This window comes from Peromyscus leucopus, unplaced genomic scaffold (genome assembly GCF_004664715.2).
Source record: "Peromyscus leucopus breed LL Stock unplaced genomic scaffold, UCI_PerLeu_2.1 scaffold_1438, whole genome shotgun sequence".
Taxonomy (NCBI): Eukaryota; Metazoa; Chordata; class Mammalia; order Rodentia; family Cricetidae; genus Peromyscus; species Peromyscus leucopus.
In genome coordinates this window covers 27,278-51,502 of record NW_023504598.1, presented here as the reverse complement: position 1 = coordinate 51,502, position 24,225 = coordinate 27,278, and the positions used below count along the sequence as shown (strand labels likewise).

The following is a 24,225-nucleotide window of genomic DNA, read 5'->3' as shown; positions in this document are numbered from 1 at the left end:
TACAGGGCCTCAGATGCATAGCCCAAGGGAAGAAAGAGTTCCAGAATTCTCAGTGGCAGTGGAGGAGGTATAAGAAAGTGCTCAGAGTGTGACAGCTCTCTGGTTACTGTGACACCCTCACCATCAACAAAGTTTGAAGCGCTTATGGTCACAAACACTTGAGCTAAGTATAAACCTTCTTGACACTGTGAGATCTGGATCTATTAGACTTATGTCTGAGCAGACATGTGTGTTGGTAGAATGTTTTCTTCTGGTTATCAGGATCTTATTTAATCACAGTCATGCATATGCCTACAGCTCCTCTGAGTGTTATTTCAGAATCAAAGAAGATTTTCACCATAAAGGAGATGTGGTCATTGGTGTATTTTTACCAGTTCATACTTTTTACACAGGCGGCAAAGTTTCACATCATTATCTGCCATACTTTTACGCTGACCTTCACATACAGTAAGTGTTGTTCATTTATTCTGTCTCAGATTTCATGTTACAAATGACCCAGGTGATGTATGTATTCAAGCTTCTATGCTTCTTATTTTTATCATGAAAAACTCTCATCCAATCTGAAATTCCTTATTTAATTGTATGTTATTTCATTTAAGTTCTATTCTCAAAGATGATACAATATGTTGCTTGTTTGTTTATTGATTTTTGTTTCCAAATATGACAATTGGTATATTGGATTTTCCTTGGCCATGCCTTTATAGTCACATGTTTCTCATATTAGGCATTCAGAGGGAGGATTGTTTTATCAAAGTTTACTTGGCTCTTCAGGACAGTCTAGAAATCCACATGTACTCATGTAAAAAGTGGTGATGCCACCAGAAGTTGTTACTGTGGAGGGATGTGATAGTAGAGTAACAAGTTTGCATCTGCTAGATACCACTGATTTAGGAGTAAGGTGTCAGATTTAGAAGTTGGCAATAGTTTCTTGTTGTCAAAACAGCTATGCCAGTCTTCAAAGGTTTTTAGTTAAATTAATTATTTACTAATATTTTACTACCAGAAGCATTTTTCTCTTTTACATGTCTTTCCATGCATTCATAACAAGTTTTTAATCTCATTTTCAAGGATGTGGTCATAAGACACAATGACAAGATTGTGGCCACTTAGGGTTGTTTCTTACTAAGTCAGAAATAAAACTAAGTTTGTGGTAGGGAAATATTTTTGTTACTACAAAAGAGTAATATGTGTGTCTTTCTCCCTTTCCATTCCTCCTTCAAAATCTTCCATTGTACAATACCTTTCCTAATTTTTTCATACAAGTTGGGGAACAAGAACTGTATGTATCTCAAATCTAAAATTATTTTATAAGGCTTCTGATTACATTCTTTATTACACTGTGAGAGTGCATATATGTTTTCAAAGAGGGAATATGTCTGCTCTCTAAGGTTCTTTGTCTCTTTTCATGCATAAAATTTTGACATGCCTAGAAATGATCATCTTAATTATCAAGATTATAAAAACTGTATTAGCTGTGGGCAGGAATTTTGCTTCACCACATTGGTTTTTGTGTGGTCTAAATTTTTAAACAGATTTTACTTAAGGGCTATTATAACTATTCAGATGATATGATACACAAACATACAATTATATATCAATTTCCAGATTAATATAAGTTATCTTTTGGGACAACATGAATTAGTCTATGTGGACTGCACATGATACAGACTTTTCAAGGCATTTTACCACAATTTTTGTTTGTGTCCATGCACACTCATGCCTCGGGTCTCACATGCAGGTGAGAGATCATCTGTGGAAGGACAACTTAACCTCACACCAGGTGTGTGTTGACATCAAACTCATCCCATAATCAGTGCTAGGTTTTTGCCCTAGGTGAACCTTATTTTTTTATGATCAATCCTTTATGCATGGTGCCTGTTATCCTTCCAAATTGAAATTGGCACTGTCTCTAGAAATGTATGTGGTGAAGAACATATCCATCCCATTGACTTTAAATTGTGGTTGACTAGATATGTCAAAGTAGATTACCCCATGTTTCCAAACATTTCTTATGTTAATAATGTGACAAAAATCCATGTATCATATGAATATCATCTTTTACAATTTGGATGCTAGGAGTTATTCTATTCTACTATAAATATATGCCCTTTGGTAAGCAGTTTCACATATCAAAATGGAAAAGGATTTCCTTGCAGCTTATTCTAAAATTCTTTGCAGTGGGATGCTTGTTTTAATTTTTTTATTTCTTCATTTATTTTTTAAATTGGAATATTTCTCTTTTCCTTTATCTCCAAACTTTGTCACATAACTCCTCTTCGTTCCTTCCAAACTTATGGACTGTTTAAACAATTATTAATACATAAACATAAGTGTATATGTGTGTGTGTGTGTGTATGTGTGTGTGTGTATGTGTGTGTGTGTATGTGTGTGTGTGTGTGTGTGTGTTTCTAACTACAAGCAGATCAGTCCACATAAATGTACTCCTATGTATAGTTTTGAGGATGACCATTTGCTATTTGATATTTGATGGCTTTGCTTTTCCCTGTAGAATACTATTTCTCTGACTTTTGATATTCCTTAGTTGCTTCTAGTTCTTTGTATAGAAATAAGACTTTATGATCTTTCTCCCAGCCACTTTGGTATATCTATTATTGTCTTCTTTATTTATAACATGTTTAGATAGTCATGTTCATGAAAGTTTCAGGAGAAGACTTTAATTATAAAATGTCATAATTTTCAAACAAATAACCTAACTTGGAATGACCAAGACTTATCAACATTGCTTTTTAATAATAGCAATAAATGTTATTATTATCTTTCAAGACAAATCGTTAAGAGTAACACCACATACACATAAATATATGTACATTATATTTTTGGGGAATTAAAAAAAAGCAATAAAGAGATATAACTATCAGTTTTCTGTAGCGTAATTCAGACAGGGAATGTCAGCTTTCATGTTTCCCCACAATCTGTCTTCCTTTTATGTTTTAGCAGTGAAAATATCTTGATGCCTATCTATATCACGATTCTGAGCTCTTCCCTCCATTGCTGCCTGTGGCCTCATAACTAATCTCTTTTTTCCATGCATTGAAGCTCTGTGGCCTTTTCTCTTCATGTTGGCACAGTGAACTTTGAATGCTCTCTACATCCTTATAGGAAGGTCTATGTGAATTGCAATAATTTATTAGAAAGCCCTTCTCTGGTGTCCATTACTTGTAGCCACTGTGCTTTGTTTAACCTCACTTTGTTAAAGCTAGCATGGAGATCTTATTTGCTAGCTCCCCTTTTCTTAGGATGTTTCACAAAGAATATGTAATCTGCCATGGTATTTTACAACACAGCAAGAAACACACATAGAGCTAATCAAAGACACACAAGCCTACCAGGTGTAAGAATGTTTTTTGGGTTCTCACAGAGGTGAGTACTGATGGCTGTCATTGTTAGCACTATGGGAATTCTTTTAATATTTGCCTCAATGTGTCACTTGCAGAAATATATGTGTCTATATATCACTGTATTCACATTCAGTAATAATTTGGACCATTTCATACTGATTTTGTCTAATAAGATTAAAAAATATTAAATTATTCAGTGTCAACCTCGTATTTAATATAATCGAATAGATAAATAATGACATCTCTGATTTCCAGTTGAAATTATGCAATGCAGGGACAATAATTCCTACAACACATTCTCAGATTTCTAAACCTTTCAATATGTCTGTCCATCTTCTACATCTGTCATCCAGTGTCAATACTGTACGTTATAGGTTACTAAAATACATTTATGAAGAGACAGAAACTTGCATTTTTATATCTACCAGTGTTGCCAATTTCTTAAGTTTTTCACGTTAGTCAAAATTTTTAAAAATTAATGTGCATGAAATATATTAAAATCCAAAATCAATTTTAACTAATACATAGGAAATAGGATTAAACTTTCTTGTGTATAATGACAGTGAAATATTCAGATCACAACATTTATGTACTTGGGTATGTCATAACTTTCCTTGGTTTTGAACACAGCTGAGTGCTCATTCAGAAAATCCTAATTTCATTTTATTTTCTTTCTTGTGGGTCCTGGTCAGATCCTCACTATGCTTCTGTGATATCTTGGGCTCCCTTTCTCTTTCTCTGAAGCCATTTTCCCTGCAATGTGGCTTCTCCATCTCTGTCTGACCTCCATGTTTTCTGAACTCACGTACTTAAGCATGGCTGTCTTTATTCTCTCTCCCTTTGTCCTCTTCCAAGAAACTGTGATGATGTTTTCCAGACTGATCTTGGTGCTTTTTCATTTTTAAAAATCTAATAATAAAGCTTTCAAACTGCAAAAAATCCCACATTTTAGTATCATATATGAACTAGATATAATTTTTGATGTTCTATATATAGAAAAAAACAGAGATCCAATACATACTGATCAGATTTTATGATTAAAGTTTTCATCCACTTATCATTGCTTAGTGTTTGGAGGCTTTGAGCACCTCTGCTGTCTTTTCATGGAAAATATAACAGGGATTATGAATATAATGTACTCATAAAACTACATACATGTAAGAAACTCTCACTGTGTATGCATTTTTTTGTGTGTGTGTTTGTGTGTGTTGTTAATATATATATTATGCTATATAAAATCAAATATAATATATATACTATTATAGTTTATTTATTAAATAAAATAATATAACATATATTTAAATCTACATTCTGGTAGGAAAGAAAACTTTGCACTATTTTTTTCTTAGTTTCCACTATGAAGGACTTTTGTGTCCATTTGCCTTCCAGTACATTCCTTTCTTTATTTATCATTTTGGTGTGTCTTGCTGCTTTCTTTTTGGTTTTTAAATGCTTTCATGAATTAATTGAGAACTTAAGTACAGTGTGTTTTGACCACATTCACTCCTCCACTAACTCCTTCCATATTGCTCCTCCATACTAACCCTCCTGTTCACCCACTTTCACATTTCTTCTTTTATCCATGAAGAGTCCTGTTCATGTTGCATTACTCATAAAACTAGCGCCTTCTCTGGACTGTGGTAAACCTACTGGAGTTCAAAGCTTTGATAGTAACTGACAATTACAAAACCTATCAAATGTGAAATCTCCATGACTAATGGTGAGATTTCACACTTAACTTATTTCTCCTTGCCTGGGATTTTTTTTCTAGCATGAGATTTGCAGATCTGGTGTCACAATAGCTGTGCATTCATAGGCACAATTGCTCTGTTCTTTGTGGAAAATGACTGTATTGTAGTTATCTACAACATCTGGAAGATCACAGAGATTTCTGTGGCTAAGTTCGATATGTATGCCCCATCTGGAGTTGAGCACTATCCAGTGCCTTATTTTCTCTAGAATGACCAGTTGAAAGTCTCTGTTAATTTACTTCTACTAGGAGAATATTCTTTGACAAGAGTGGATCAATGATCTGATCTTATTTTGACAAATAAATTATTGGGAATGATGTCAATTCAATGTCATTTACAAGAATAATACTATTATACTCTTTCTGTTGGCCTATGACCTCACTAGTCACACTTTCATATAACAAATAATCCATGCTATGAATGATTTTCTTTTCATGGAACCTATCCTAGACCCAAACAGATAATAACTTGAATACTCACATTGCAGTTCTTTATTATTGCCTCAGAGGGCATGTCTTCTTAGGTCAGTTGTTATGCATCTTGCAGAGTTCATAACTGGATGATATCCACTACTTTTCCCTTCTGGTTTCACCCATAGCATTTAGTGTTATAGCATATTCACCTAAGAAGAACATGGTTCAAGCAAATAGAAAATCTTTCTCAGTCGGGCTGAAAATATACTGGGTGCTCAGGATTCCAATGTAGCATGGAGACTTTATCAGGATGAGCTCTTAAGTACAAAAAAAAATATGTTCTGTGTTAACATACATCAGTTAACAAGAACAGTTAGCCAGAAGCAGAATTCCAGAAGTCAAAAACATGTTTACTACACATAGAGACTTTCTGAGAAACATGTGCATTGATGGATTACATCTTTATTTTCATTTTTGTCAGGTGGTGTTGTCTATTTGTTGAGCTTTACAAGCTGAATGGCACTTCCTCCATGCAGTCAGTTGTTCTAAGGTCTGGAGGTCTATTATGGTCTGGAACTATTACATGCACCACTGGTCCTAGTGAATGAGTCAAATCATGAGCTTTTTTTAATTTATGTTTCAGGCCCCTCACTTAATCCAATTCAAATGAGAATTAGATGTTCAGCCAGTGCTGATTGCAGTAGTTAGCCTGGGGGACCAATCACTTTCCCAACCATGCCAAGATTTTCTAATTACTCTTGATCAATTAGCAAAGAGACAATAGGTTTCTTCCAAATCCATACACACTTCACTTTATTTCATGAGAATTCTAGCCTCTCCAAATTCATGGGACCATTTCTGCAAATGAATCCATTTTTTTAAATTTTTGTTTTAATTTTTTTTTAATTCAGAAGCAGGAACTTTTAATGCCTCTAAGTCCTGATCAACCTACCTACTTAGTTTTCAAAGCATTAGAAGAACCATTTAGCAAATCTATTATTATATGTCCATCAAGTAGTCTCAGAGGCCCAGTGATATGGCTTTTATACATATGAACTGATACATGAGGCTGAATAGCAGCTATCAGAATAAGGAAACGTGTGTAGCTCAAAAGTTTTCAATATTAGACTATTTGTTCCTTGTAAGTCCCTTAATGTTAATTAAGGATGCCCCAGTTATTTTACATATTGTCAGTCCATGGACAGACAGTCCATTTAGTTCATATCCCTATGTAGTATGGGGGCAAGGTATCTAAACATAACCAGCAATCCTGGGTGATTTTGGCTGGGAATGATTAACTCTATCCCTAGGGTACCTTCCTACAGTATAGAGTATTAGGTTATTCCTATTTCCCAAAGACAAACATCTTTTTTAAAACAATCCTCTTAGGAATCACCAGTTTCCAGTTTCTGGCAACTGGAGGACCAAGCCACAGGAAATGCATGGAATCATAAACTCTGTATTCCTATTTAAAAATACCTTTACATTCTCTAATACAACCAAACATTTAAAGTAGGCATCAGCAAAAAAGTCAAGATGGGATATAATCTAATGGTCTGTAGTTACTAGCTAATACCTTCTGTGTATCTGTCTTCTTCAATTTCCAGTCCATGCCTGAGAGCAATGGGGTTTGGACCTTGAGCCTGTATTTATACCAAGAGTGAAAAATATAAGGCTCAGTAAGACGTATAGGAGCAGGGAGTGGAAGAATCTGGAGCCCAATTGAACCTTAGTATTACTTGGTCTATAGTCCAGATACAGTCCATTTGAGAGCAACATCTGTTGCTTCCACTTTTTATCTGGATGTGGTGTGTCTAAGTTGTAAGGTCACCTACCTTTACCATCATAGAAGACAAGATAATCATCTTGTAGGTTCCTTTCCACATTAGTCTGGTGTCCCTTTGGCTACTCACTTGACATCCAGGATGTCACTGGACTTGACCTGGGAGAAATTGGTGGTGGACTCAGGGATGGCTGAGTATCTCAGATTGAGTAAGCTGAGAACTGGAGGGTCTTCAAGTTATTTGCAAAATGAATGTTTAGAGATTTTTGTCAACTACTGGTTTTGGAGACTGGGAAGCAGTTGGGAAATTTTTCCATAGAATCTCATAGGAGGTTTATTATTTCCTAAATGGGATTCAGGAAATCGAGGCAAAGTAAAGGAAGGAGGCCTATCCATTTTTCTCTGGACTCTAATGAGAGTTTAGTTGGAGTTTCCTTTGATGTCCTATTTGTTCTCGATACCATCCAAGAACTCCAAGGTCTAGGTGTACAATGGAGTTTCCACTCTAGGTCTAAAAACATAGCTATTAGTAGAGAGGGTTGGGCTCTGAAAGTTAGCCTGTTGTTGGAACTTCTTGCTATAAAGAGGCCAAATCATGGCACCCCTTCATGCAGGAGCTTTTTAGGTATAATTTGAGCAGTTTCAGTCTAGGTGGGAAACTTCTGCCCATCCAAAAAAGGTAACTTTAAGAAATTAGCAAGTATTTTTATCCTCCCACAGCAGGCCAGATCTTTGTTGAAGTCTGCTAAAGGCATATCTGATGGGAACAGCGAAAGTCAAAAAGCCAGGACAGCTGCTTGACAAAGATTCAGAAAACCTGACCTGCATGATGGCCTCCATGCTACCTTCTTCTTTCATGTCCACCTGTTGCATACTAGGAACACTTTTAATGTTTGTATAAATTAGGGAAATTAGATGGAAATTTTCTTATGAATCATTTATGCCTTCCCCATGGAATACTGCTTTGAAGGTTCCCCAGGAGAGTCATAAACATACTATCATCCCCTATGCCTGCTTCTAAGTAGATATCCTTATCTGCTCAAAGGTCTTCTTTACACCTTGGAAGTTGTGACACACATAAAGAAGCCAGAGGTCTTGTTATAAGGCTATGAGACTTTCTTGAAACATCTGTCCCTTATTCAAAAACAAGATAACCAAAACAAAGTAAACTTAGAAGGTCAACAAGATTTGTTTGGCTAGAGGAGTTGACCACAGATCAGATTACATACTCCTTCCCACAATTCACTCAGACAATTACTTGGCATATATAATAACAAAGTTAGAGTAACTGATTTTACTTCTGCCTTACACAGAAACTTATACTGACAGGTAAAGAATGATATAGAAAAATGATAAAAGTATGAGATGTCAAGACCTCCCCTTCCTAGAAAAATTAGGTCATGTAGAGCCACAATGGTGGTGGTTGACAAAGGGAAGACAGAATGCCAGGATAGGACTTATAAACAAATCTTATAAAGATATAAATGTGAACATTGTGTCATGCCAGAATTTGAATAATAACTACAGCAAGCTTTGGCCTGAGGATTTTTCCTGGGCACTTTGGTCATTAAGAGTCAATAACACACTGCTTGGGACATGGCAATATGCCCTGGGTGGCTTGGAACTTTTGTTTTGGTGTAGCATCCTAAAGAAACCAGAGCTAACAGCCTGAGAACAGGCTATCATATGTCTCTAGAGTCTTAAAAATTGGGTTACAGGGTTAATGAGTTAGAATTATAACTCTGTTTATTACTGACATCAAACTTTAGATAAAATGATTGGAAATGATGACTCTCTTCTGTCATAGTTTATTAATGATGACTAAAAGATGAATGAGTAAAAGAAAGTGAAACACATGTCCAAAACCAAAAATGATATAGTCTATGTTTTTGGAACATCATGAATATATCCCTGCTTATCAAATTCTGTGTGAATAAAAAGCACTCTGGCTGCTAGTTAGTCAGGCTGCAAGATTCTCCCAATTACTATGGCCTGGATCACCTCATTTCCTTTGCCAACTCCTTACATCCTCTGCCGCAACCTGTCCCACCAGGAATGGCTCCCATCAGAGTAGGACAAGCCATATCAAGATGTGCTTCCTCTCTGTCTATCTCTCCTAAAACAAAACTAAGAAGTGTCCCATGTGTGATTCTTCCTGTGGCCACTCTTGCATCCACCCATCTTCAGACCCTGCCCTCATCTGGAGCTGGATTAGGCAGAAGTCAGTCTTTCCAAAGCCTCCCAGGGTGTTGGTCTCTCATTTGGACCCATTTCTGGGTAATGGCTCTCTTTCAATTTACTTGGGCATAAACCTGGTATATGGCTGAGAAATCCCATGCTATTGTGTCTAGTATAGGTATAGCATACCTTGGTCTGAACAACTCAGAAAGTTTTGTGGTCCCCAGATGAGTAGCCTGGTGAAGGGTAGTTACCTGAGTCCAGGCAGTTACTTCTGAGAGAATGTTCTTTTCCTCCAGTATTCTCCATTAACATATAGCTTTGTTCTGTCCATTTTTTCTTTATAATGCAGTCTCAGGTAGCACTATGTTTTAGTTTGTGTCATCAGAACACCAATAGGCCCAAGTGATCTTAGGGTCATCTGTCAGACAGTGAGTTCAACTGCCTGGCCGTGTAGCACAACAATATCTAGGAGAAACCACATAGTCTCTAAGGGGGCCAAGATTATTTTATGTTCTTTTCCTCAGCACTCAGAAGCCAACTTTCTCTATAGACTATACAGTTGACATACCCAGTTGTAAAAGCATACCAACTGACGGTCCATGTATATGGTAGTTGACTTTCCTTTTCCCCATATGAGATCCTGGATGAGATGAATCAGTTCTTCTACCTGGGATTAGATACCTGGTTGGGGCACAAATCATTTTATTTAAAGTGACTACTACATCTCACTTTTATCTCATTTCATCTTTCATCTGGTGAAAGAAGATAGCTGGATTGATATCAAACTGTACTCAAGATGTGGCTAGGAATAGGGTCTTGTACTGGGCCACACAATTTTTAACCAATTGGTGATATTTTATTCCTTAGAGAAAGACATCATATGTGCTTGATGCTATGAGTATCAGATCATGACACAGTGAAATCATTTGCTTTCTTTTAATAAGCTATCAGTAGTCTCCACAAATCTTTGACTAGTGTGCCATCCTGGGCTACAGGGTCCAATCATTTGGACAGATGTGTCACAGGGAATTTCCATGGCTCCATCATTTGGGTAAAACCCCCATTGTCTTTTGTGTCATGGGCTGACAGATGCAAAGGTTTTGAGGCATCTGGAAGTTCTAGTGCTGCAGTGAAATTCAGAGCTATTTTTCAAGCTTTGAGTGCCTTTTGTTTAGTCTTGGTAAAAATTAGGCACTTAGTTCCTCTGCTTTGTGCTTGTGTATAGAGGCATTGTTGTTTCCACAAATTCTGGTATCCACAGGCTGCCATACTCAGTTGCACCTAGAAATTCTAGAACCTTTTCCTTAGTCTTTGGAGTTGGAGTCTGAAGGATGACAGCAATCATACCGAGACAGTCTCCTTTTTCCTTCCTTCTGCTCGTAGCTAAGAGAGGTAGAATTCTACAAATTTGGCCTTTTCAGCTGACATTCTGTAGGCCAAATCTTGTAACAGTCTCTAGTGTCCCTTTTATAAATTATTTTCCCAGGAAACATCTTAAGGAATGGTAGGAATTCAGCATTTAATGTCTCCTGAAACAGGATTTGAGTGTATTTAAAATCCTTTGTGCATTCTGATCTAGGTAAATTTTGCACTGTAGACCTCCCTCTTGGTCTGTCCATTTAAAAGCATAGATGGGATGACTCACCTCTGCCAATGTGAGTCTAAAGAATATATCATTCAGGACCAGGAGTGTATGCAACTTTATCTCTGGAGGAATCAGACTCATGAGAATCTGAGGTCCCAGGTTTCTTTACTAGCAGGAAAGGAGTATTCCAGGGTGACTGACAGGATTCCAGTGATGCCTGTCTATTCTCACCATTCAATATGGGCTTCAACTTTCCCTGATGCTTCCAAGGTCGTTGTTTCACTCCTCCCCTGACTCTTTCAGCATGCACTTAACCATGCTAACCTTCCTATTCACCCAAGTTTGAAATTCTTCATTTTTCCCCAAAGAGGCCTCTTTATGTTGTTGAATTACTCATAAAACTGGAGTGTTTTCTAGACTGTGGTAAACGTAGTGGAATTCAAAGCATTGATAATAACTTACTATAACAAAACTATCAATTTAAAAATACTTATGGCTCATAGTGTGATTCCACACTTAAATCTCTTATCCATGCTTGTTTTTTTCCCTAGCATGAGTTTTTCCAGATCTGGTGTCACAATATCTATGCACTCATATGCAAAATATCTCTGTTCTTTCTGGAAAATGATTTTCTTGTAATTATCTATAACCTTTGTACAGTCACAGAGACTTCTGTGGCCGAGTATGATATGTATGCCCCATATGCAGCTGAGCATTATCCATCGCCTCATTGTCTCCAAAATGACCACTTGAAGGTCTCTGTTAATTTACATCTGCCAGGAAAAGTTTCTCTGACAAGGGTGAATCAATGCTCTGATGTATGGTTTGAGAAATAATTTATTAGTAATCATCTTAATCCTAACTACATATAGAAGAATAATACTATTATATTCTCTCCTTGGGCCTAGGACCTCACTAGTAACACTTTCATATTTCAAATAAACATGCAAGGAATGAGTTTCTTCTCATGGAATAGGCCCTAGATCCAAATAGAAAATTACTTGAATACTCATATAACATTTCTTTTGCTACTGCATCAAAGGGCATGTCTTCTTAGGTCAGTTGTTTTTGCATTGCAGGGATCACAACCAGATGACATTGACTATTTTTTTCCTTCTGGTATACACCAGAGAAGACTGCTCAAACATGGTTTAAGGCAGTATAAAAGATTTCATATCCAGCCTGAAACTATACTGGGTGATCTGGATCCCAGTGTAGCATGGAGACTTTATCAGGATAAGCTCTTAAGTACAAAATAAGTGTTCTGTGTTAACGTACATCAGAAAACAAGAATAGTTAGCCAGAAATAGAAATACAAAAGCCAAAAGCAAGTTTACTACACTTAGTAACTTTCTGATAAATATGTGCATTGATGGATTTAATCTTTATTTTCATTTATGTCAGATGTTGCTGTCTATTTGTTGAGCTTCACAAACTGAATGGCATTCCCACCATGCAGTCAGTTGTGCTAAGGTCTAGAGGCCTACTAAAGTCTGGAGCACTATTACATTCACCACTGGTCTTAGTGAATGAGTCAAATCATGAACTATTTTAGATTATGATGTAGGCCCCATACTTACTCCAATTGGAATGAGAATTATAGGCCCAGCCTATGCTAATATAGTGTAGCTAGCCAAGGGGACCAATTATTCCCAACCATGACAAATTTTTCCTGATCTGTTAACAAAGCAACAACAGGTTTTTCCCAAAACCATACATACTTTTTTTTTATTTTATGAGCACTCTAGGCTCTCCAATTTTGTAGAGCAATTTCTGCAAAGGAATCTGTTTATTTTAATTCAGAAACAGGAACTTTTAATGCCCCTAAGTCTTGATCAACATGCACAGAAACACAGTAAAAACAACCTGGACTGGCCACCACACACACATTCTTACACGTGAACAGATAGAGGGATACAGTGTCATCTCACATGGTTCTTGAACACTGGGTCAGCAGCCATCTCTGACCTCTCTCTTATGTGTCCCAAGAGAAGGCACTTTAATCTGACTTACCTGCAGATGTGACAGGCCATGAGTCTTTCTAATTTGTTTCCTTTTGGTGTGGAGGTGTCAGATTCCTCAGATTCCTTAGGCAGAAATTGTTGGAAGGATATCCTGGGGACATGGAACTCTGGTTGCAAACTCCCTATGTGTTCCTTGACAACTGCACTTTTCCTTGCTTGGAGGGGCTCTCAGACACCTATGCCTCATGATCTTGTTCTGACATCTTGGTGGAATCTCAAGAAACGTTGTAGATATTCACCATAGGTCACTGCTTGGACATGAGTTTAAGGCAATTGAAAGTCTCTATTAGCTGGCTTACTACTATACTGGGTGCTTAGGATCTCAGTCTATCACTAACACTTTATCAGGATGAGCTCTTAAGCACAAAAATCAACTTCTGAGTTTGCATATTTCAGTTAACCAGACCAGTTACCCAAGCAAAAAGCAAGATAGTATATTTAGACACATTCCCAGAACAATGAACTTTGATGGTTTAGGTCTTTGTTTTCATTTTTGACAGGTGGTGCTCTCTATCTACTGAGTTTTAGAGACTTAATGGACCCTACATGACTGAATCAGTTGTGCTAAAGTCTGAGAGCCCACTAAGATCTGGGTTCCTGGTACACTAGTTGAATTGTGAAAGTTATCCAGCAGGGTTGAAGAGTCAAGTCCAATACCTGCTTGATAGCTCCATGTTCTATGACTCAGCTATATATTGTCTTTAGCAATACCATCTATCCATCAAGTTCAGAAAAACAAACAACTATTCAAAATAAAATACTTTGAATAAACATATTTATTAATACATGGAGATTTTCAAATAATTTATCTCAGTCACATTAATAACTGACACTTGCAAATCCTCCAAATCCTTCAAAATCACTCCCTTAACCCCTCTTCATGTTGTCTCTTTTAATTTGAAGAGAATATCTTGCAACAGTTCTCCTGGTCCTCTGTCTCATAACAGTCTTATAACTCCTCTACTACAAAGTTTCCTGATATTTAAGTGTAGATGTTTTATGGTAAATATATTAATTGGGTTTTTTTAAAGTTATGGCATCCTATAATGATCTGTGTCTACCATATAAAGAAGTGTCTGTATATAGGGGAAGAGCTATATTTATCTGTAGATATAAGGTTAAGATTAGGTTACAGTTAGAGATTATAATAGTTTAGAAAACTGGTAGTAATAGGTTCTTGTCCAGAGTCCATATGTAGAAGCACAGTGAAAGACATGGCTTCCTTCCTATCCCATCATGCCTTAACTCCATTTACATAACTGACAGTTATCCAAGGCTACAAGTGTCAGAATTACACCTGTCAGAATATATGACTCTGCTTACTAGTGTTGTCACTCATTGACCTTCCAGATGGATAGGACTACTGAGGACTGCTGATGGCTTTTCTTCATTTTGAGCTTGCATGACTTCTGTAACTATGGGAGTTGGTCCTCAGTAGGGAGGCTTCCAGGTAAATCCAGATAGATACTTTCACTTTCACATACTGTCTGAAGTGTGTGTCATTTTCTGGAAGATACAAATACATGGGCCGCAGCCTTTATTTTTGGAGGAAGTCTCTTGGATTCTCCTAAAAATAACAATTCAAAAACAGGTTTCCAATGCCTGGCAATGGAATTTTGTTACTATTTCATGATATTCTAATGAAACATATTTTTCCAAATTTCAGACATTGACAATAAAATAAGGAATATCTCAGTAGGTTAAAATTTTTCAGGTGCAAGTGAGATTACCTGAGTTCAGATCCACAGATAATTCATGAGTGCACCTCCAACTGTACAGAACTGCTAGTGGAGGTTGTCCTCTATCTTGTGGTCATATCATTTGAAACTCGAACATTTTCACAGTGGCAATACACACACACACACACACACACACACACACACAACATAAAAACACAAATGGCACCAAAGCAACATAAACTCATAAAAGATAATATTGTCAAAGTAATCACAACTATTTACAAATAGGAGTCACAATAATTCAGTGGCATTATGTACTGAAGATATTTTCTTGGAAAGCTGTGTGTCTTAATGGAGGAATATTTACTTTCTTCTAAGTGCAGAAGTTGTACAACAAGGAACAATAAAGCAGGAAATATTATACTTTGTAAGGTCATTTTTTTACATTCATGGACAAAATTTTAATGTACCAAATACAACAGAAAGTTTAGTAAGCAGTCATGGGACAGCCAATTATAAGGATCATATTCACATGATCTTATGTCATCATATCAAAGTAACACAATCAATTGAATTCCAGTCATTTATTAAGAGATTTTAAATGTGGATTTTACATAAACACTAATATTTGAACTAGAAAATTATTGCACTAATCTGTAGCTATGTGTGGTCTATAATATCAAGTGTACTTTTCTTCAATTTATGCAGGTACAATTTTAAAATATACCATTTGGTTCTGACCCTGGTATTTGCCATTGAAGAGATCAACAGGAACCCTCATCTTTTACCAAACATATCTCTGGGATTTGATTTTTATAATGTCCCATTCACTGAGAAAGGCATTCTTGCCAGTGCCCTTATTTGGCTCACTGGCCTGAGTATTCCCATCTCTAATTATAACTGTGTAAAGGAGAGAAAGTCAGCTGCTGCACTAACAGGACCATTATGGGCAAGATCTACCCATATTGCAACACTGCTTCAGCTCTACAAATTTCCACAGGTGAGGAGTTGTATGGGGAAAAGAGCCAGATCTCTTTGCTGACATTTCAAAGGCATGTAAAGGTATGAGGGATACTTGAATTACTTAGCTATTGATGACAAGTGCCCAGACAATTGAAAACAGATCTAATTTCAGTCATTTGGGAAAGAAAGGGGAGGATGCAGGGCAGGGGGATTAATAAAAATGGAGGACAGGCTAATAAATTTCTGAAAAATTCTGTGAGAGAACATTGCATTTAAAATCAGAATGAACCCATATTCATGTTGACCATTGACATCAGTTCCTGCAGAACAGAAATGGTGATTTATGACATTATTCTTCCTCTTGTTTCCATTTGTTTTTTCTTCAGCTTACTGTTGGTCCTTTTGATGCTATCTTCAGTGACCAAGATCAGTTTCATTCTCTCTACCAGATGGCCCCCAAAGGCACAACTCTGGCTCTTGCCATGGTCTCTTTGATGATTCATTTTGGTTGGACCTGGATTGGTCTTATTGTCCCAGATGACCACAGAGGAACTCAGTTTCTAGCAGATATAAGAGGAAATATGGAGAAAAATCAAGTCTGCATAGCTTTTGTTGAAATGATCCAAAGCACCTGGAATTCATTTCCTTACAAATACTGGAAAAGTCTTGGCATGGTCCAGGAATCATTGGCCAATATCATCATCATTTATGGTGACACTGATTCACTACAAGGTTTAATGAGAAATCTAGGGCAACAGATTTTGACCAGTAAAGTCTGGGTCATGACCTCCCAGTGGGATGTTACTAATATTGTTGATTATTTCTTGCTAGATTCATTCCATGGAAGTCTCATTTTTTCACAACACCATGAGCAGGTGGCTGAATTTAAAAATTTTATCCAAACAGTTAATCCTTATAAATACCCAGAAGACAATTACCTTCCTAAATTGTGGTTCTTGTTCTTCAAGTGCTCATTTTCAGAGCTTGATTGTCATCTTTTGGAGAACTGCCAACCCAATGCTTCCTTGGAATTACTGCCTAGACACATTTTTGATATCGCAATGAATGAAGATAGCTATAATACATACAGTGCTGTTTATACTGTGGCCCACAGTCTCCATGAGCTGAGTCTTCAGCAAGTACAAATGCAACAATTAGGGAGTGGGGAAAGAATGGTGTTCTATCCCTGGCAGGTAATATTCCTTCCAGTGTACTAGAGTATCAACAATGTGATATTTTGGGCATCTTCAGGGGCACCAAATTAGGTATTACATATTTCAGCATATATATCTTCACAGAAAAATCTTCATTTTTTATTTTATCTTCCAGGTCAGTGCTGATCTTTATGTGCATGTTGCTGAAGAATAGGGTACTAGTGGCATAGTAGAAATGATTTTACTAAATATAAAATCTGTGTCACAAATAGCTGCACAATTTTCTCATGTTAATTGATTACATTAGAAAACTAAGAATTCTCTTAATGAGTTAAACAATGACAGCTCACCCCAAGTTATTAGTACATAAATGATTTCTTTTAACTACCACTTAGTCATCAGTATGCACATTTTACTCTCTGTACTTTGAGATGCACATTGGATGTAAAAGGGTATAGATTTGTTTAAAAAAATTGAGATTTACTTCAACCAGTACTTACTGATTCCTTTCCTGAGTATGATTAGAAGATTTTCCTGAGGCTGACTGTACTTCAGAAGTATAATGACATCTCATTAACTTAGGTTACCATTGCTCAGCCATAGTGGAACCTACATTACTGTTATGTCCTACAACAGAGATTATGAACAATGAGAGTAGTTCTATAATCCATTTTTATGAACATCTGTGACCTACTTTAAAACATATTCTTTGTTCACTTTCAGCTTCATCCTTTCTTGAAGAATATCCATGTGGGGGCCAAGATGACTTTAGAATGGAAACAGAAGTCAGATGATAAGTATGATATTCTCAACTATTGGAATTTTCCAAAGGGTCTTGGACAAAAAGTGAAAGTAGGAATTTTTTCGCCCCATGCTCCCCAAGGTCAACAGTTGTCACTGTCTGAACAGATGATAAGATGGCCAGAAAAATATTCAGAAGTGAGTTATGTATTATTCAATTAATTATACTTACTTTACAACAAATACATCCCCCAGTATAACAACTCCTGATTTTATTTTAAAACCTATTACTATGTAACTACCAGTAAAGAAAGATAAAAAATAACTACTACAAGACAGTGTTTTATCATACCCTGATAATTAAAATATAAGTTTTTAGATGTAAATGTCTGTTAATATTCAGTCATCCATGGGTTAGATTTTTGTTAATGTTACACAAATTAAGTACACCTGAGAAGTGGTATGTACAATCCTCATAATGTCTCACAGGACACTCAGATATAGAAAATCTCTACATTCACAGCACAAAACTAAATAAGTTATGTTTTCTTGCTATGATCAGTCACCATCACCAAAAGTGACTTTTTGAAAAAAAGAGTTTATTTGACTATGATTCTGGAGGTACAAGGGATCCTTTATGGTCAAGAGGCATGCCAGTGTGTGGCATCCATACAAAGATGGGAAGGAACTGGAAACAAAGTTTCTCAGGCCACACATTGTAAGCAAAATGTGAAAACTGGAATTGGAGTAAGGCTCATACATGTTCAAAATCCACCAACACTGAAATAATTATACCAATAAGCATTCACATCTTAAAATTTCAATAACTCTCCAGGTAACACCACCATTGAGGAAATGTGTAGTCACATATCTGTCCCTATAACTGCTGCTTTTCCTTCAAACCAATGTCCATGTCTCCATTAGAAGTCCTTCACTGTATCTAAAATTGAGTAGGTCATTTTTATTTCATGCTTGAAAGTTACAGACCATACTCAGTTATTTCCTTTCCTCTATCTCTTGAAAGGGAAAATACTATAGTGTGCATGTGTGTATGTTTCTCTCCTGTTCTAGTACTGCAAATAAAGGCATACCTAATAAAACTTAAGACAGTGTTTCTGTGGTTGACAGTATGAGGTTTCAGCCATTATCTTTTGAAATTTATTGCTTTAGGGCATGATGTGCCTGATGACTTCATATCCTCAGTAAGTAGATATAAGCAAGTACCATAGATCAACTTTTTCTCATTCTCATTCATTCTGAGACAACCATCAATGGAATGGTGACACTCATTTTTATAGTTAACCATTTAAACTTCCCTTTAAGATTATACTCAGAAATGCCTAACAATTTTCCATTGTGATTATAAGTCCTATTAGGTTGAAAACAAGATTCACAATCATGGTGGAAGTAACATTTTTCAACACATTAGAAGTAACTACACAGACAGGATCCTTCTGGAAAGACCACTTGACCTTCTAGGTCATGTCTTCACTGACCTACCTGCATCAAACTTGTTCCTTCCTCAGTAAGCTACAAACTGTCCAACACTATGATAATTCTCAGACCAACCTTGTGTAGGGCACAGATGTTCAAAATAATTTTCTACATTTATAGAAATAAAACCTGGAAGTTAATTACATGATATTGAAAAACAATATTTATTGTAGTTTTCAATAAACCATGAGCATTTGTTAACTTTGCTCCCATTTTTCTCAGATTCCTCAGTCTGTGTGCAGTGAGAGCTGTGGGCCTGGATTCAAGAAAGTTTCCCAGGAGGGCAAGGCTGTTTGCTGCTATGATTGCACTCCATGTGCAGACAATGAGATTTCCAATGAGACAGGTAAGCAGAAATCTTACAGATAATAGTTTCACATTTATCTGAAAAATATCTGGAGAGAAGTTGATAAATTTATTCCTTCTCTTATTTAGGATATGAAATGTGCATCACCATGTCTTGAAATCATGCCTATTGGCATAGAAATTTATAATTGATTTATGTTCATGATCAACTTCAGATATTGTTGCTCTATAATGATCATTATGCTTTATTTCCCCCTGTAATTTAACACATGGTAATAAAATAACAAACGTGGATGTTTCAATAATGATTTACTTATTTCAATAATGATTTTGACTCACCTAAGTGTAGGATAGGTTATTGACATAATGATTCTTCCCAGCAAGCTTTTTCATACAGAACAGAAGATTAGAAATCTGTGTTTGATACCACCAGTATATAATTTTTGATTGTACAGTGTAACCAAAATTTCCTTAGTGAGTATGATTATGTCTTTTTTCTGTTCCAACTTTGAGAAATGATATATGAAACGATATCCTCAAGGCAGCTTAGATAATCTGTTATAGAGAGCTGTACCTAAGAGCTGTAATCGAAAATAGAATCTCCATTTTGAATAAGAGGTTCACAGCATATTACACTGGGAATAAAAATCTTTAAAACTAGTATTTCCCTATGTAATAATAAATTTGTGACCAGGGGTATATCAATTTTGAAAACTTTATTAATTTTTATTCTTTAAGAATTTCATATATATATTTTGTTCATTTTCATACCCTCTGAAGTCTTCCACTTTTCTTCCTATCTAACTTCTCTCTCTTTAAAAAAATAGGAAGACTCATTGAATTCAGTTTTTGTTACTCTAATACTTTTTGGTGCATGATCCCTTGTTGAGTATGGACTAATTACCAATAGCCACACTCTAAAAGACTGGGTCTTCCTTCTCTTTGATGTACTCCCAAAATTCAGCCTGGTGCTTCCCTGTGGATCTCTGGATCTGCTTCCATCAATTACTGGATGAAGGGTCAATGATCACAGTTAGATATTTACAAATCTGATTACTGGGGTAGGCCAGTTCAGGCATCCTCTCCACTATTGGTTGTAGTCTAATCAAGGGTCATCCTCATTGATTCCTGTGTATTTCCCCAGCACCTGGTTTCTTTCTAACCTCATAATATCTTCCTCTATCAAGATATATCATCCACTGTTCTCCAAGAGGGATTGTATGTGCAGGGAAGGTCAAGGTCATAATGGGGAAATCTGCAGAGGCAAATGAACCAAGTTGGTAGGAAATCACAAACTTTAGACCAACCGCTGTGGAGCCTTCATGGGACTGAACTGGGTCCTCAGCATATGGGAGACTGTTGTGCAACTGGGTCTGTTTTAGGAGCCCCTGTCAGTGGATCTGGATCTATACCTCATGTGTGAGCTGGCTTTCTGGAGCCCATTTGCTCTGGTGGAATGCCTTGCTCAGCCTTGATGCAGGAAGGAGGGGCTTTGTCCTTCCTCAACTGAATGTCCCAGTTTTTGCTGACTCTCAATGGGAGCCTTTGCCCTTTTGGAGGAGGGATGGAGGGTGGGTTAGAATGGGAGGGCTGGGGGAGAGCAGAAGGACGGATGAATAGGGTATCTGTGGTTAGTATGTAAAATGAATAAGACATTTCTTAAATAAAATAAGGGAAAAATAATCTAGATAATCTCCCACTACAGAAAGAAGTTAATCAAAAAATAAAAATAAATAAATAAACAAAAAGATTGAATTTTCATGTTATATTAGCTATGAGGTAAAATAGCTTACTGATTTAATATACAAAAAGTTTACAGTAGCTTCAAATAGATTATATATATTTATATATATATATATATATATGTGTGTGTGTGTGTGTGTGTGTGTGTTTTATTATGAGTATTATGTGTCTTTAGTAAAGGATGGAATTATACATGTCAGTCATTCTTTATAAAGTTTAAAAGCAAAAGAAAGTAAATACCTACACATAAAAAGAGAAGGAAGTAACAGAGCATGACATCATATCTTGAAATTAGTTCCTGAGAACAGGTATATCAATGAGTGACAGTAATTCAAGGAAACAATATTTAGTAGATATATAGAAATAAGTTTTTTTTTTTTTTTTTCGAGAAGTTTTCTGTATTTTTTTCTACTATTTGTAAGTGTCATAAGATCGTGTTGCTATTGATTAAAGTGCAAGTATAATAAGTTTTATTCTAATAAATCAAATTAGATTATCTGTTAATAAATTTTATCAACAAAATAAAATTGAAAGTCTGGTTATAAGTTTTTAAAATGCACACAAAAAATGAAAGTGAAAATCTGGCATGCATAAATCAGTGTTCATGTACTTCAAATTCAAGAGGAACTTTACAAATTTTCAAGAGAAGAATATAATAAGAGTGTTTTATTTCACAACTTAAAACTGTTTCAATAGGTCTGACCTTTCCCCAATAAGAATAAGAACAGTTATTTGTGAACTATTCAAGCATTTAGCAATGTAGTAATGCCTATTCATTAAAGCCTCAACAGAGAATAGTCAAAGTATTTTATAAAGATAAGAAAATTAGAAACTCATGCTTAAAAACACCATTTTATGAAAATAATTTCAAAGCGTTTTGCAGTATTCATATGTCCAATTCATAATGTGAATATAACTTATGATGTGTATCAGAAATTAAGTAGGTTTATGTATTGCAATTCAGTATTTTTTTATTCATATATATATATATATTGTGTGTGTGTGTGTGTGTGTGTGTTATTTTACAATACCATTCAGTTCTATATATCAGCCATGCATTCCCCTATTCTCCCCCATCCCACACCATCCCCTTACCCCCAGCCTACCTCCCATTCCCACCTCCTCCAGGACAAGTCCTCCCCCGAGGACTACCTGGTAGACTCAGTCTTTTAATGACTTCCAAAAGAGTTGCACCAATAGCACTAGTGGCAGCAAAAGTTTATAAGAGATAAAAGGTGTAAGGTGTGTTAGATTTATATCCCTATAAACAAGATGAGTTGTATGAGAATCTGGTGGAAATTGATGAATACTACCAAAAGGGGAACATCACTTTTCTTTAACATTATGAACTCTGAAATGTTACGGATATTTAAGTAAGTGCCCCCACAGCATGTATATATTAGCATCACTGAATACGCTCATTGTTTATTAATATCTAAATAGGAGAAATAGTAAGCACATTATGTTGTGAGGGAAAAGTGGGAGAAGGTGAGGAGTGGAACAGGAGGAAAAAGAGCTTAGTTGGATTTACACAAGTTATATATACATATAAATAATAACCAAAATATTTAATAAAATGTTGTGTGGTATAAATAAATTATTCACCACAAAGTTTGTATTTCTTTATACCTGAGAAGAAGCAAAGTAATGTAGGTAATAGTCCTGTCAACACGCCCAGAGAAAGAGCTTAGAAAAAAATGAATGCCTTCAGCTTGGACTAAGGATCACTTTCATTTCTGATCAGATGTGGATCAGTGCATGAAGTGTCCAGAAAGTCATTATGCAAACATAGAGAAGAAAGACTGCCTCCAGAAAGCTGTGAGTTTTCTTGATCATAAGGACCCCTTGGGGATGACTCTCACAACCATAGCTCTGTGCTTCTCTATACTCACAGCTGTGGTTCTTGGACTCTTTGTGAAGCACAGAGACACTCCAATTGTCAAGGCTAATAATAGGACCCTTAGTTATACACTGCTTATCACACTCACTGTCTGTTTCCTCTGTGCCTTGCTCTTCATTGGCCATCCCAACACCACAACCTGTATCCTACAGCAGATCATATTTGGAGGTGCTTTCACTGTGGCTCTTGCCACTGTGTTGGCTAAAGCTATGACTGTGGTTATTGCCTTCAAGGTCACTTTTCCAAGGAGAGTGGTGAGGTGGTTAATAGTATCAAAGGCTCCGAACTTCATCATTCCCATATGTACTCTGATCCACCTTGTCCTCTGTGGAATCTGGCTAGGGACTTCTCCTCCATTCCTTGAGCAAGATTATCATGCTGAACATGAAAATATCATCATCATATGCAACAAGGGCTCAACTTTTGCCTTCCATGGAGTCCTGGGATACCTCTGCTCCTTGGCACTTGGGAGCTTTACTATGGCATTCATGTCCCGGAATCTGCCTGACACATTCAATGAAGCCAAGTTCCTCTCATTCAGCATGCTGGTGTTCTTCTGTGTCTGGGTCACATTCCTCCCTGTCTACCACAGCACCAAGGGGAAGGTCATGGTGGCTATGGAAGTCTTCTCCATCTTGGCTTCTAGTGCAGCCTTGTTTGGCTTCATTTTTGTCCCTAAGTGCTATATTATCTTAATAAGGCCAGAGAAGAATTCACTTCATCATATCAGGAACAGGCCACATTCTAGAAGGAATACCTTTCTCAAAACCTAGTTCAAAAGTAAACATACTTCTTATTTTAAGAGATGAATTGCAAAGATGAAGACCAGTTGATATCTATTGCAAATGTGTTATGCAATAATAGTATGGGTTTGATTCTTTGGGCTGTTCTTTGTTCATCCAATTGTATTAGAGCCTCTTTATACTGGAGCCATTGAAATTTTCTATGCTTAAAATCCAGGTTATATTTTGATATGAGCAGAACTTCATTATGTATCTGGCCTTTTCTGAGACCTTCTGTGAAGACCATGATATTTTGAATTAATGGAGATCTTCCTATCTCTCTCCCTACTTTTCTGGGATTAAGGATGGCCAGCCCCACACCTGACTCATAATGAAAATTTATACTCTTCCTTAAAATAGACATTTA

General features: G+C 36.4%; 1 protein-coding gene across 1 annotated transcript; it reads left to right on the top strand.

Annotated features, from left to right (window-relative positions):
* The first annotated feature begins 211 nt into the window (after positions 1-211).
* LOC114688831 (vomeronasal type-2 receptor 116-like) lies at positions 212-23,849 on the top strand. The gene is made up of 6 exons (XM_028863334.2): positions 212-447; positions 15,484-15,775; positions 16,125-16,931; positions 17,616-17,831; positions 19,350-19,473; positions 22,921-23,849. The coding sequence occupies exons 1-6, from the start codon at positions 212-214 to the stop codon at positions 23,847-23,849; spliced, it is 2,604 nt and encodes an 867-aa protein (XP_028719167.2).
* Positions 23,850-24,225: the final 376 nt, after the last annotated feature.